We start from the raw sequence: 12,386 nt of genomic DNA on the forward strand, positions 1-12,386 counted from the left end.
TGTTTCTCGAAACGATCACTCTCGACTTTGATCTTCGACATCTGGACTCCCTCAAACGAACGAGTCAGTCACGAGATTGAGAGTAGTTGAGAGGGAGACTGACGATTTTTCTCCAATCTGAATCTTTCTTACTTTTCCCAAATCCAACTCGAGGCGCGTTCTCCCATTGCAACAGCGTTTCATGCGAGAACAGCTTATCGAGAGCATCTTCCTTCTCTTTATACATCGGATCGTTGTCGTCCTTGTCGAACCCGGCTGAGAGGAGGAGATTCGAGAAAGCTTGGGAGACGGCGAGAGGGAGGGAGAAACGGAATGACGTCGAGGAAGAAGAAGAGAGTGCTTTCTTGGTGAACTTCGGTTTCAGATCGTGGTGTACTTCATGTTGATGTTCGAGCCAATCGTCGAATGAACCGAAGAAAACTTGATGATCCGGAGAAAGAGTCGAACAATTCGGAACTTCGCAAAACAAGAAAGTTTGAACTCTGTCGGTCCATTCAGCGTCGTCGGCCTTTCGTTCAAGGTCTTCTTCGTCGAGGTCACCGTATTCATCGGGAGGGAGAACTCGAGAGAGCACGAGATCGGCTGCAGCAATTGCAGCTTCGTTCCCCCATTCATCCGCTTCCTCTTGAGCTGCTTTCACGTGTTCCCTCCACAATCCTAGATCGAGTCCTTCGTACGAATCATCTTCGAGATCGAGGAGTTTGAGGACCGAGGGTAAGAGACAGAAATCGGCAAAAAGGGGGAAATACGTTTCATCTCCTCGACGAGGTTCGTAGAGTTTCTTGCGGAGGTGTTCGATTCGACGTTGAATCCTTTCTTGTCCTTCAGCTTTCTCCTTCATCTCGCGACAGTGTTTGATGACTTTGACGATTTTCGGTTTCAATTCTTTCCAAACTGCGAACGACTCGAGAGTGACTGAGTGAGCTGGATAGAGGATACGAGAGAGATGACTCACGTTTGTCGTCGATATCGGAAGTACCATTCGAGACGAGGTGGCTCTTCTTCCAGTGATCGTCTTCAAAGCTGCCGAGAGTCGAGGCGGTCAGTCGAAAGAGAAAAGGGAGCGGTATTGAGAGAACTCACTCTTCTTCAGTGTAAGCATCATCAGGTTCCTCGAGCAGGCGTTCCTCGATACTGTCAACGAGAGAGTGTCAGCTCAATCGACAAAGAGGAAGAGAGAGGGAAACTCAACGCTTGACGACGTTCGCTCGCGCTTTCTTCTTTCTCCTTCGCTCGTTCTTCTTTCTCCTTCTTCCTCGCCTGTTTCCTCTCGTCCATCCACTTATACAAAGCTTCTCCGTCCTTGAGATCGAGATGAGAGAGGTCAGAGCAGTCACAAATCGAGGAAAGTAAGAGTTTGAGCTCACTTCTTCGTAAACTTTCCTCAATCGTTTCCTCTTCGCCAGATATTTGACGACTCTCCTCCCCGTTCCTTCTTTCGGTGGTTTCTTGTCAAACTCTGGTACATAAACCGCTTTCCTTCCCTTCTTTTGTCCCCGTTCGATCGCGTTCCATTGTTCAGTTTCGGCTTCGTCAATGTCTTTGCGTTCTCGAGTCAAGAGTTCTTCCGATTCGTCTTCGAGGTTAGAGCGGAGTACCCAGCCTGAACGAGAGAAGAGAGATGAGAAGGAGTCAGCATTGGAGAGCAAGAAGAAGGAGCGCAAAAGATGAGCATAAACGAACGAGATTTCGTGTGGTTCCCCGATGCGCTGACTGTAAGAAGAGGAGATCAATGATCTCGAGTCAGTCAGTATCGAGAAGTGGCGAGAACGAGCCGGAGTAGACGAATAGAACTCACTGAAAGTCGAGATGCAACAATCCGGTGTCGAATGCATCATCTCGGGGTAATCGGCACTGAACTTGTGAACATCCACGAGTCTATCGCGAGGAGTGTCAGTTTGAGGGTAGAGGGTAGAGGGAAGAGCCTATGAGGGGGGAGAGAGGAGAGAGACTCACTCTTCTTTGCGATGAGTTTTGCAAAGTACGATTCGCAAGAACGGATCTCCTTCTCCATCTTCGTTCTTACATTCGTCGAACTACTCAATTCGTCCACCAGTGTCAGTAGATGAGAGAAAGTGGAACCCAAGTGCAAGAGGAAGGGAGACTCGACGCACGCAACATTTCTTCGAATACAGCAAACTCGCCAACTGTTTCTCCGTCAAGTTGTGCACTTCTGGCAAAGGAGGATCGAGAGCTTTCCTCGCTAGAGTCCAGATCTTGACTTTCGGTCGTAGGAGTTGATAGAAGGTCGAACAGAGAGAGTAGAGATGGAAAAGTGATTCATGATCGACGCGGCCAAAGATCTGTTGAGAGAGCCGTCCGCGTTGAGTACAGACTGTGAGACTGTACAGCGAAGATGACTCACGTCGAGTAGCAGTTCCTCTGGAAGCGAAGTGAAGACGTCTCGACCTTGAAACTTTTCCTTTTTCTTCTTTCCTTTCCCCTTCCCCTTGTTCTTCCTACTCTTCTTGTTCCTGTGAGAATCCGAGAAGAATCCCGAATCGTCTCCATCACTCGCCAACTGATCCAATTCTTCATCGTCGTCTTGTTCTTCCATCTGTTTGTCTGCTCTCATGCGAATTCACGAAGTCAGCTCTCTAACTCGCTCGCTCGATGAGATGAGAGGGAGAGTGTACTCACAAGTCTTCTTGATCTGCCTAGCTTGTTGCTTGTAATCCTGTTCGAGGTCTAGAAAGACTTGAGGAGCCGTATAGATCGATTGTTGTCCCCTCCCCTCCTTTCCCTTCTTCTTCCTCTTCTCCCTTCCTTCATTGGAACTCGGTGAGGATCGAGTGACAGACTTGCGTTGTTTAGCCATTCAACTCGTGTTGTTCTTTGTTGTTGTTTGGAAGAGGTAGGTGCAGAAGAGAGGGGAAGAAGAGAGAGAGAAGGGAAAGACCGGGCCGAGAGGGGAAATTGAGAGAGAAGTCAAAAACTCTCTTCCCCTGAATGTCAAAAAACTCACTCGCATTCACTCAAGCTCGCGAGCTGTCCTCCTCCTCGCGTTCGCTGCTTGCTAGTCTTCATGAATTGCGGGCGGAACGAAGGACATACAGAACGGGGAAAGGTAACTGATAGACACCGAAGCAAAATCAACGCGCTGTTCCTCATTCTCCCTCCTCCAAGGAGATCGCCTCTTCCTCGCGTCGTTCTGGTTCGATACTCTCCAAACTAGCCTCCGACTTCCACCTCACTTTCTTCTTCTCCTTTCCCTTCTTCCCCAATCCCAATCCCAATCCCAATCCTTCCCTCTCTCCCATCTCTCCCTCCCGCGGATCTTTCGCTCGCAATCGACTCGTCCTGGTTGATTTCGTCTTCCATTTCTCCCTCAATTTCTCACAATACCCATCGAACACCTCCTCGACTCTCGAAAGCGTTAAATCGTTATTCCTATCCCGGATCGTTTCGTTCGATTCGACGTCGAGAGTGAACGATGGACTGAATTGTTCGTATTCTTCTGGGGAGAGGGAAGAAGGGATTTGGGACGTTGGTGAGAGGGGTCGATTCAACTGACGCGATAAAGGGGTGAGATAATTGAGCTTAATTAAGAGGAGCGAAGGGGAGGAGAACGGGACTTACGCAAAGAGAAGTGAGATGAGTCCAGACTCGAGCGGCGTCCGGGGATGAGTATCCTCCGCCTCCGAGGAGAAGAGTCGGGAGATTCCACTCGAGGATCGAGGTGATGCATTGACCGTAATCTGAGAGCGAGAGATTCCATTCCTATTGAACGACCTTGTCAGCTTGCGACATCTAAAGGGAAGTAGTAACGGACGAGGCTCACCTTGCAAGGATCTCCATTCAATCCATCAACACCACACTGTACGACGACCGCATCCGGTCCGAAACTCTCCCTAACATTCTCTACCGTCTCCCAAACTCTCTTGAGTGCATCCCCTCCCAACCCACTTTCCAACGCAAGGTTCAACGCATGTCCTCGTCCAGCGGCTTTCGGATTCGTCGGTCCAGAAGAATCGAGTGATCCGGTCGAGGGATAGAATAGCGGAGCGTGAAGATGAAGCGAAAGAGTGAGGATGTAAGGGGAAGAAAGGAATGCTGATTCGACGGCGTCTCCATGATGAAGGTCCAGGTCGAGGTAGAGGATCTTTGAGAGTTTCTTCGGCGTCACAGGTCGAAGAGGAGGTTCAGTTTCAGTTTCAGTTTCATCGTCTTCGTCGAGAGGTGGTGGAGGAGGAATAGGTTTCTTTCGTAGTTCCATAATCGCTAGGACGATATCGTTGACGTAACAAAACCCTTTCGCTTCTCCCCTCGCTGCATGATGTCTACCTCCATTCCAGGAGATCGCGACGTCCGCGAGTCCGTCTCGGAGTTGACGAGCCGCGGTGAGAGATGCTCCAGCGACGAGAGGTACGTATTCTGAGAGGAGAGGGAAGGGGGGACAATCATCGACGAGGGATGTTGAGGAGTGGGAGGTTTTCTGGCGTTTGCGAGGTGAAGATGAATCGTCCGAGTCCGAGTCTGCTTCTGAGCCTGAAGGGGAAGTTGCTCCGAGGAGACTGTCTGAGGAGAATCAGTCGTCGGTCAGCAAAGTAAAAAGGGAAGAGGAGAGAAGGAGAGAAAACGAGACTGACCGATGAAATCCTCGTCGTGAAAGCTCAACAATTCCTCCCTCCTAGCTCGTACCGGTTCCACCACTTTCGCTATGGCTAGACCTTCCGTGACGTCATCTTCTGCCTCTCCATCGTCGAGTAGGCCATAGGAGGAGATGAGGGAATGAACGAGAGACGCTCGACCGAGGTTCGAGGGTAGTGCGTCGCCGACTCGTTGTAGCTCGGGAGAGTGGATGTAGGTCACTCTTCTGTCCGGTGCTTCAACCATTCAGCTGGAGATAGCGGAGGTAAGAGGAGGTCGAGTGAATGACGATTGAAGTCCGAGAGGTCGAGCCGCTTCGTTGATGCCGAGCAGGCCGGTGTCGTGGTCCCTGATCAGACTATCGAGTGAAGTGTGATGCTTGTACTCGACCAGCGAGTTGATAGAGATGGAGAGAAAGAGGGACTCACCGCGAGATTCGTTTCTTCCTCTCGCCAACTTCTCGACTTGCGCTCGCGTCGACTTTTCGAGCCCAGGTATCGAAATCAAGCCGGTCGCGGAGACAGGAGTAGACCGAGCCCAGTCGCAGAGCTTCCGACGAAGTTGTTTTCGGTTTGTTTATTCATTTTGATCAAGGTGAATCATCCTCTCTCTTCACGCGCACACGCCGTGAGAACTCGAGGAAGCTGATCCAAGACCTCTTGTTGATCTACAGACGCGTTCGAACTCTGCTAAACGAACGACACAAGCCCATTCTTCTCTCTCACTTCTCTGAATGCCGCCTTCCTCCCGTATTCCGACTCGCAACACTAGACCTACCAGCTCCTTTGCAACCACTAACGAGAACGTTCCTCCTCCAACTGCCGTTCTCTCCGCCGACCCGAAAGCTCCCCCGTCGAAGCCCGCGTCGATTTCGAAGAAAAGTCGTGGCTCGACGATCAATCTACGCGATCGCTCGAACGCACAGGAACAGACTCCAGCGATCAAGATTTCGGTTCAATTACCAAGTAGTGATGGAGGAAGAGGTGGAGAAGACGAGAGGGACGAGGTCGAAGAGACGGAACGAAACCCTCAATTAACAAACGAAGAACAGGGAGAGTCTTCGGTAATGACAGGTGGAGAACAAGCTACGATCAAGGAAACTCAGCGAACTACGACGCAGAAGAGCTCTGTAAGTTGTCGTTTTCGTTTTCCGCTTGGACAATTTTCAACTTTCACTAATTCAGTCTTCCTCCTCGCCATTCGTTTAGCTACTTCCCGTCCCTACATCTCGTCGACATTCTCGATCTCGATCTCGCTCAAAGTCACCTCAGATTCTTCCCCCTTCGAAACCAACCTACGCAACTCTAACTTCGCGAAGACGTTCAGCCGCCGCTGCTCTTCGGCGTCAATCCACCTCCGCTTCCACCTCTGATTCTGTACAAACTCCCTCTTCTGTCGACGCACCTTCAGTCCTGGTGCCAACGAAAGCTCCTCGCCGATCCCTCCTCCGCGCAAAACCTCGTCCTTCCGAGATTCTCGCCCTCCCCGTCGGTCCTCCTCAACACCCACCCGAACTAGACGCCTCCGATGACGATGATGACGAAGAAACGAAAGCAATCGAAGAGGATGAATTGATGTTGCTACCTCCGGAGAGAGGGAGAGGGAAGGGAGAAGGGAAAGAAGGGGTTTGGAAGAAATGGGAGAGGGAGAGAGAGGAGATTCGGGAGAGAAGTCGGAGTAGGAGTAGAAGCGTCGTTCAGGAGCGAGATCTGGCGCAAGAAAAGGACATCGCAGGAGAACTGGGAGAACAAGTTCAGCACGAAGAGGAGGAATTCGATTACGGTGGATTCGACGGGACCGGATACGTCGACGACGAGCCGTTCGAATACCCGGAGCAAGTCGTCGCGTCAGAGGGAGGAAGATTGGAGCAGAACGAGTCTCAGGCAGTCAATTTCGGATCGGACGACGAAGGGGTAGAAGAGCGCGAAGAAGAGGTTGAACGACCTGCAGAGTTGAACGACGAACCAGCGGAACCGAACCGATCATTCGACGACGAAGACAAGGAGGAAGAGGATCGAAAAGATTTCTTACCGTTGCAAGATCAAGCTTCTTCCGATGTCGAACCTGAGAACGACGAAGACCTCCCTTTCGCCGACCAACCTCGATATTCTCTATCACAATCGCCTGTCCCGACTGAACGAGAAGAAACGCCTCGCGCGTTGCAAGAAGGTCGATCCTACTCGGAGATTTTCCCTCCTCTTTCGCCAAACACGACCGGAGAATTCGATGAGCTCGAACCGACTCGATTCAGTTCGTCTCCGCCACCGGAAATCAGGGTTCAGGAACGATCTAGTGTCGAAGAAGAGCAAGAAATCGAACCGGAGCTAGAGGAAACCAGGCCATCTGAACGTCCTTCACCCCTACTCGAAGAGCCGACAGCAGAACAAACAAGCCAAACAAGCGATGTGAGGGCACTCGGACTCCCGAATAAGTCTCGATTGCGCGAAATCACTCCACTTTCTCCCGCCTACCTCAAATTCGAACGTGAGGCATTCACCTCCCCCGGCCCCGTTCCTTCCTCCCTCCTCTCACCCTCATCGTTTCTCACTCGTGCATTCTCTCGACCTCGATCTCTCACTCCCGTAGATTCCGCGCCTTCCCCTCGACAGATCCCTCAACTCAATTTCGTCCCTCTCCCTTCTCCTCGCAGTCGCAATCGACTTCAACTCCCTTCTCGCTCCCCTTCCGCCGCCTCAGTCTCGAACGCTCCTACGACCCGAGCTCGTCAACCATCGCCGCTTGCACTCGCTTCAACCTTGCCGCCAACTCAGCAACAAGAATGGACTCGAGGTCCCGGTTTCTTTCGGAGTAGTTCGTTTACGCCTCCTCCAGTACGCTCAAGCTTCGATAGGAAGGGGAAAGCGAAAGCACGGGATCAGGATAATCCAGGAGAAGAAGAAGAGGAGGAGGAGGAGGAACAGAGTCGAGAGTATTGGAAACCGACGGCTATGACCGCAACGAGTCCTCATGTCTCTGAACGAGCTCAGAGTGTCGAACACGATCAACAAGAGGAGGAAGAGGAGGAAGAGGAGGAGGAAGACGAAATCCAACTCGCACGACAACCTTCGTCTTCACCTTCGAACAACGACAATAATCTCGCTCCCCCGACTCCCTCGAAAGATCGGTCTTCCCTCGCTCGCGACGACTATGATCCAGGCCACGAATCCGACACTTCAATGCGATCCCCCGTCGCTTCTCTCCGTTCTCGACACTCTTCGGCCGGCGCCTCTCCTCCTCGATCCCCAAACACCGGCGATTATATCATGTCTTCCCCCGTCGCTTCTATTCGTTCAGTCAAGTCGTTCGAGATGTCTCTATCTCCTGCGAGCGTCACTTCGAATAAGAAACTTCCAGCGACTCCCCCTCCCGGCTCTTCCGAAGGAGGAGGAGGAGGAGCACTCAACGACGACGAAAGGATGCGATCTCCCTCTCCGGCTCGTACGCAATCAGCTTTGGGAGTACCGACGACCGAGCAAGGACAATTGAGGAGGTCGCCTTCAAGGTTGGAGGAATTGGTCGAAGCTGGGAAAGAGAAATTGACGGGGTTGTTATCGTTCGGAAGTCCGAAACTCGTTCCAGCTCGATCAGGAACCCCGACTACCACTTCAGAGCAGGTTCCGGAAGCGTCTACCTCGATCCTCGAACCCCGGGTCTCGAAGCATCAAAGCGTAGGAAGTCGAGTCGAGGAGGAAGAGGAAGTACATGAAAACGAAGACGCAGACGATGATCAGCCGTTCCCTCTCGCCTCGAATCGACAATCTCACGCTCCAGCTCACCCTTCGACTTACAGCGCGAATCCGACTGCGAATGAGTCGATCTTTTCGAATCTCTCCTACGCTAATTCGACTTCTCGTCGCCATCGTCGTCGCCCCTCTTCCTCAAACCCTTCTCTCCCCGTCATCGAGATCTCCTCGACAGATGCGAAAGCGGCAGCTCGAGCCGCAGCGATCCTGAAAGTTTATCACAAGTACGTCGAACAAGGGATCGAAGGTAGTTTGGCGCGGGATGAAGCGAGTCGAGTTATTCGTGAGGCCGAGAAGAACGGGCAAGAGATCGACGCGGGGGAGTACGACGAGGAGGAGGAAGAGGAAGAAGAGTTGAGGACGTTATTGCTTGATGCGGAGGAAGAAGTGAGGGAGACGTTCGGAAGGGGAATATCCGTCGGATCTTCTGAACGTCAGAGCTCGACTTCGAAATCGCCAGAGATCGAGAGCGCAAATCGAGACGAGGTGGAAGTTGACGAATCGGATGAGGAGGAGGAGGAAGTTCGATCCGTGCTGCTTTCCGACCACAGTCGCTCTCCTTCAGTCTCACAACGCGCATCGCCTCCTACTATCACGTCCCACGGCGAAGCTTCGTCACACACTCGCTCTCGTTCCGTCTCGGGTCTATCGAGCGTCGTCGGCGAGAAATGGACCTCGCAAGAATGGAGGAGACTCGAACAAAGCCTGGTCGAACTCAAGAGAAAGATGAAGGGTGAAAGTCGAGAGGTCGAGGCGATTGAAGTTGTCGAAGCCTTTTTACATAAATGGGGAGTTCAGAAAGAGGAATGTCACGGAGATTGGGAATGGTGAGTCTTACTCGTCTCTTTCAGTTTCTTTCACTCCGATATTGATGGCTTTTGACTCATTTAGGGACAAGCTCTTGATTCGTGTCGAAGCGATCAAAGCTAGACGAGCGAAAGACGTTCGTGAACATCGAGCCGGATCTCAAGCTTCGGCTCTCTCAATCTCAGTAGCATCCTCCTCGGGAAGCGACAATTCGAGTCAGGTAGCTCAAGAAGGTAGCGAGAGTGACAGGGACGAGACGCTCAGTCCAGCTCGAACGATCGTCAAAGAAGAGGAGATCGAACAACGCCTCGAACGGTCGGATCACGGTTCAGATTCGGAAGACTCAGACTACGACGACGAGGAGGAAGAAAGGAGTCGGGATCGTCAAGACGATACGTTCTTCGCAACGAATCGACGACTTCGCAGAACTCGAAGAACCTCGATGCCTCACACTCGACTTCCTACAGCTCTCTCGAATCCTCGTCTCGCTCACATTTATGACGACGCTCCCGCTCCCGAGAAACCTCGATTACCGATTAGAGAACTGTTGGAACGAGGAGAATCGACCGAACCTGTTATCGCTGTCGAATCGACTCCCGAACCTGAAGCGGAAAGGGAGAATGACTCGGCTCTCGCACCACCTTCGTCTTCCGCTCAACGACTCTTCTCGTACCTCGGTTCCTTCGTCCGTCGTTCTCCCGCTCCTTCCCCGTCGACGAGCAAATTCGCGCCATCTTCCTCCATCTCTCCCTCGCTCGAACCTTCCGAAGGGGAAGAGATGAGCGAGACTCGTCTACGACCTCCCGTCGTCACTCCTCGTGTTCCCGCCGATCGCAATTCTCAACTCGCGAATCGCAAAATCCGACCTCTTCCTCATTCGTCTCACGACCAGTACCCCTCTGCGTCCTTCGCCTCGACGAGTACTCCTGTCGCTTCAACGTCTCGCGCGACTCTCGACATACCGAGTACCGCGACGAGAGGGAATCGATCGATTCGTCGTCGAAGATCTTCGGGGGAAGAAGGAAGGGTTTGGGAAGCTGTCGTCGCGATCGAAGAAGCTGAGTCGTCTAGGGAAGAGGAAGAGGCGAGGATCATTGAACTATTGAGATCGGGATCGGCGAAGAGAAAAGCGAGCGCTGGGGATTTGAGGAGAAAGGTCCAACGAGGGGGAGGACGTGCTTGATCGAGTCGTGCATCTTGGTGGTTGTAGGAAGTAGGCTGAGTATTGTGGTGCATGTAGAGTTTCGTCTTTCTTACTTATCTCTTTATCGTTTTTTATCTACACCTCTATTTCGCAAGGAAAGGGCTTTACTATCCTCATCTCTCGTCGCGAGATCTGGAGGTTGGTTAGAGACGAGAAGATGTTGCGCAGACGGGCCCTGCGATTTCGTGATAGCGGCCTGGACGAAGTACAGATCGCAAGAGAGGAGAGCTTGGATGATAACTCTCGCATCGTCGTTTCACTCGGCAAGTTTCAGTCTACTTCCTATGCCGACGGAAGGTAGAGCGCAACAACTAGTACTCGACCTCCTATTCGGAGTCTGTATTCTCCTTTCCGATGTCCAAAGGAAGGTGAGCATTCAAGCGACGAAGCGAAAACTGGATCCGAGCTTGCTCGCAACTGACCCTCTGCGAGCTTGTCTCTGAACGATACTTCGTCCGATCGGAACAAGCGCTTGCCGGACTCATTCCATTGAATCCCCAACTGGGCTAGGCGGGAGTGACTCGTCGAGAGAGACACAAACAAGAGAACGACTGTGTTCGAGCTTTTCGCAACTCGCAACACTCGTTCGTCCCTCGTTTGCGCTTCCTCAAAACTTCGATCTGAACGCTACGAAGGACGAAAGAGCTCGGTGTACTACAGGAGAACGTCAGCGATTCTTCCTAGCTTGCGATTCTGCCCGAGCGTCGATTTCAAGCCGCGGTTCGTACGAAAATCTCCGACTTCTCGCTCTCCCATTCTGCTTTTTCGTCAATACCTTACACGTTACCGATAGCCACCTCTCCTTCGCTAGGATCACCCTGTTCTCTCTCAAACGGCGATTCTCCTCTCCAACCCCACTTCGGAACTAGTCTCTTCCTCTCCCCTCTCTACCAGTCTTCCACGATGCTCCTAGTTGAGCCAGCATTCCTACCACTACAACCTCTACCACACGCAACTACTCCGATACTCCCAGCCTTCCATCCTTCGCTTCCCTCGTCTTCATCAATCAACTCTCTCCGGCGATCGTTCACTCCTTTCCCACTAAGATGTCCGACTCCTCGAACACCCTCAGTCGACTCTTCAGCTCTTTGGCTATATGAGAAGCCGAAACCGGTCAGCGATGGAGGAGGAGTGACAGTGCGAGCTATGAAATCGAGCGATGTTCCTGGCGTCAAGCAACTTCAGGTGAGTCTTCTGCTACCGCATCACTCTGTATTGAGTGCTGAGATGTGATTGTTGAATCTCCTCACAGGTCGAATGCCTTCCGTTGGCGTATCCGCAATCGTTCTATACTTTACTTCTCACCAATCCTCGTTCACTCTGCCTCCTCGCATTCTCCCCTCTCTCCCCTTCAACACTCCTCGGTTGCATCTCCGGCCATCTATTGCCCTACACTCACTGTCCTCTCTCCTCTTTCGACATCGACGAACCAGCCGACGCTCTAGCTCAAATCGAACTCCCAATCATCTATCTAACCTCCCTCGCCGTCGACCTCCTCGCACGCAACCAAGGCCTGGCCTTCCGACTCGTTCAGGACCTAGTCGCTGAACTATGTCCGGCAACAAGGACCGCAGTACTCCAGTTGCACGTCGAGGCAAGGAATGAAGCTGCGATTAGACTGTATCGAAAGCTCGGACTGAGCGAAACGAGGAGGATCAGGGGTTACTATAAGGGGGTACAAGGTGGAGGGGATGCGATAGAGATGAGAGGGGTTGTGAGCGTGTAACGATGGGCGGAAGAGGTGGCTGAAGCGAGAGAGAGAGGAGGGTTTGCGAGTTTGCGTATCTGTATTTATCGTCTCGTTTGTTTGGCAGCCCGGTCTCTGTATTGTCCGTGTCATCTCTCCCCAGTAGTTGTCGTAGTATCATTACCCGTCATTCACATTGTCATTTGCTCACTCCAAGCTCACTCCTTTCTGCGAGAAACGATTCGTTGAGCTTTTTCGCTCGATTTTCTTTCAAGCTCGGATCTAGCTCAGTCGCTCTGATTGAGTCTCTTTCGACAGGTGATCAATGCTCATTGCTGGTCGAGGTCGAAACGGT

The 12,386-nt window shown here is 52.0% G+C and overlaps 4 protein-coding genes across 4 annotated transcripts; 2 read left to right on the forward strand and 2 right to left on the reverse strand.

Moving 5' to 3' along the window:
- On the reverse strand, nt 1-2,818 carry JCM6883_006240 (F-box protein; the record flags this gene model as incomplete). The annotated part of the gene is made up of 12 exons (XM_076635468.1): nt 1-41; nt 104-894; nt 956-1,023; nt 1,084-1,134; nt 1,193-1,302; nt 1,368-1,603; nt 1,684-1,713; nt 1,799-1,878; nt 1,957-2,036; nt 2,115-2,303; nt 2,366-2,565; nt 2,641-2,818. Coding segments are annotated over 12 exons (2,054 nt in total), but the record flags the coding sequence as incomplete, so codon positions are not given.
- A 289-nt stretch (nt 2,819-3,107) lies between these two features.
- Nucleotides 3,108-4,836, reverse strand: JCM6883_006241 (uncharacterized protein; the record flags this gene model as incomplete). The annotated part of the gene is made up of 4 exons (XM_076635469.1): nt 3,108-3,509; nt 3,580-3,720; nt 3,782-4,518; nt 4,590-4,836. 4 exons carry the CDS (start codon nt 4,834-4,836, stop codon nt 3,108-3,110), a joined length of 1,527 nt encoding a protein of 508 aa, XP_076484540.1.
- A 487-nt stretch (nt 4,837-5,323) lies between these two features.
- On the forward strand, nt 5,324-10,323 carry JCM6883_006242 (uncharacterized protein; the record flags this gene model as incomplete). The annotated part of the gene is made up of 3 exons (XM_076635470.1): nt 5,324-5,719; nt 5,799-9,160; nt 9,225-10,323. 3 exons carry the CDS (start codon nt 5,324-5,326, stop codon nt 10,321-10,323), a joined length of 4,857 nt encoding a protein of 1,618 aa, XP_076484541.1.
- Nucleotides 10,324-11,247: 924 nt separating this feature from the next.
- On the forward strand, nt 11,248-12,070 carry JCM6883_006243 (GNAT family N-acetyltransferase; the record flags this gene model as incomplete). The annotated part of the gene is made up of 2 exons (XM_076635471.1): nt 11,248-11,529; nt 11,597-12,070. The coding sequence occupies 2 exons, from the start codon at nt 11,248-11,250 to the stop codon at nt 12,068-12,070; spliced, it is 756 nt and encodes a 251-aa protein (XP_076484542.1).
- Between the last annotated feature and the right edge of the window lie 316 nt (nt 12,071-12,386).

The sequence above is a fragment of the Sporobolomyces salmoneus genome (assembly GCF_050403485.1).
Source record: "Sporobolomyces salmoneus JCM6883 DNA, S_salmoneus_JCM6883_v1_ctg104, whole genome shotgun sequence".
NCBI classification, from domain to species: Eukaryota; Fungi; Basidiomycota; class Microbotryomycetes; order Sporidiobolales; family Sporidiobolaceae; genus Sporobolomyces; species Sporobolomyces salmoneus.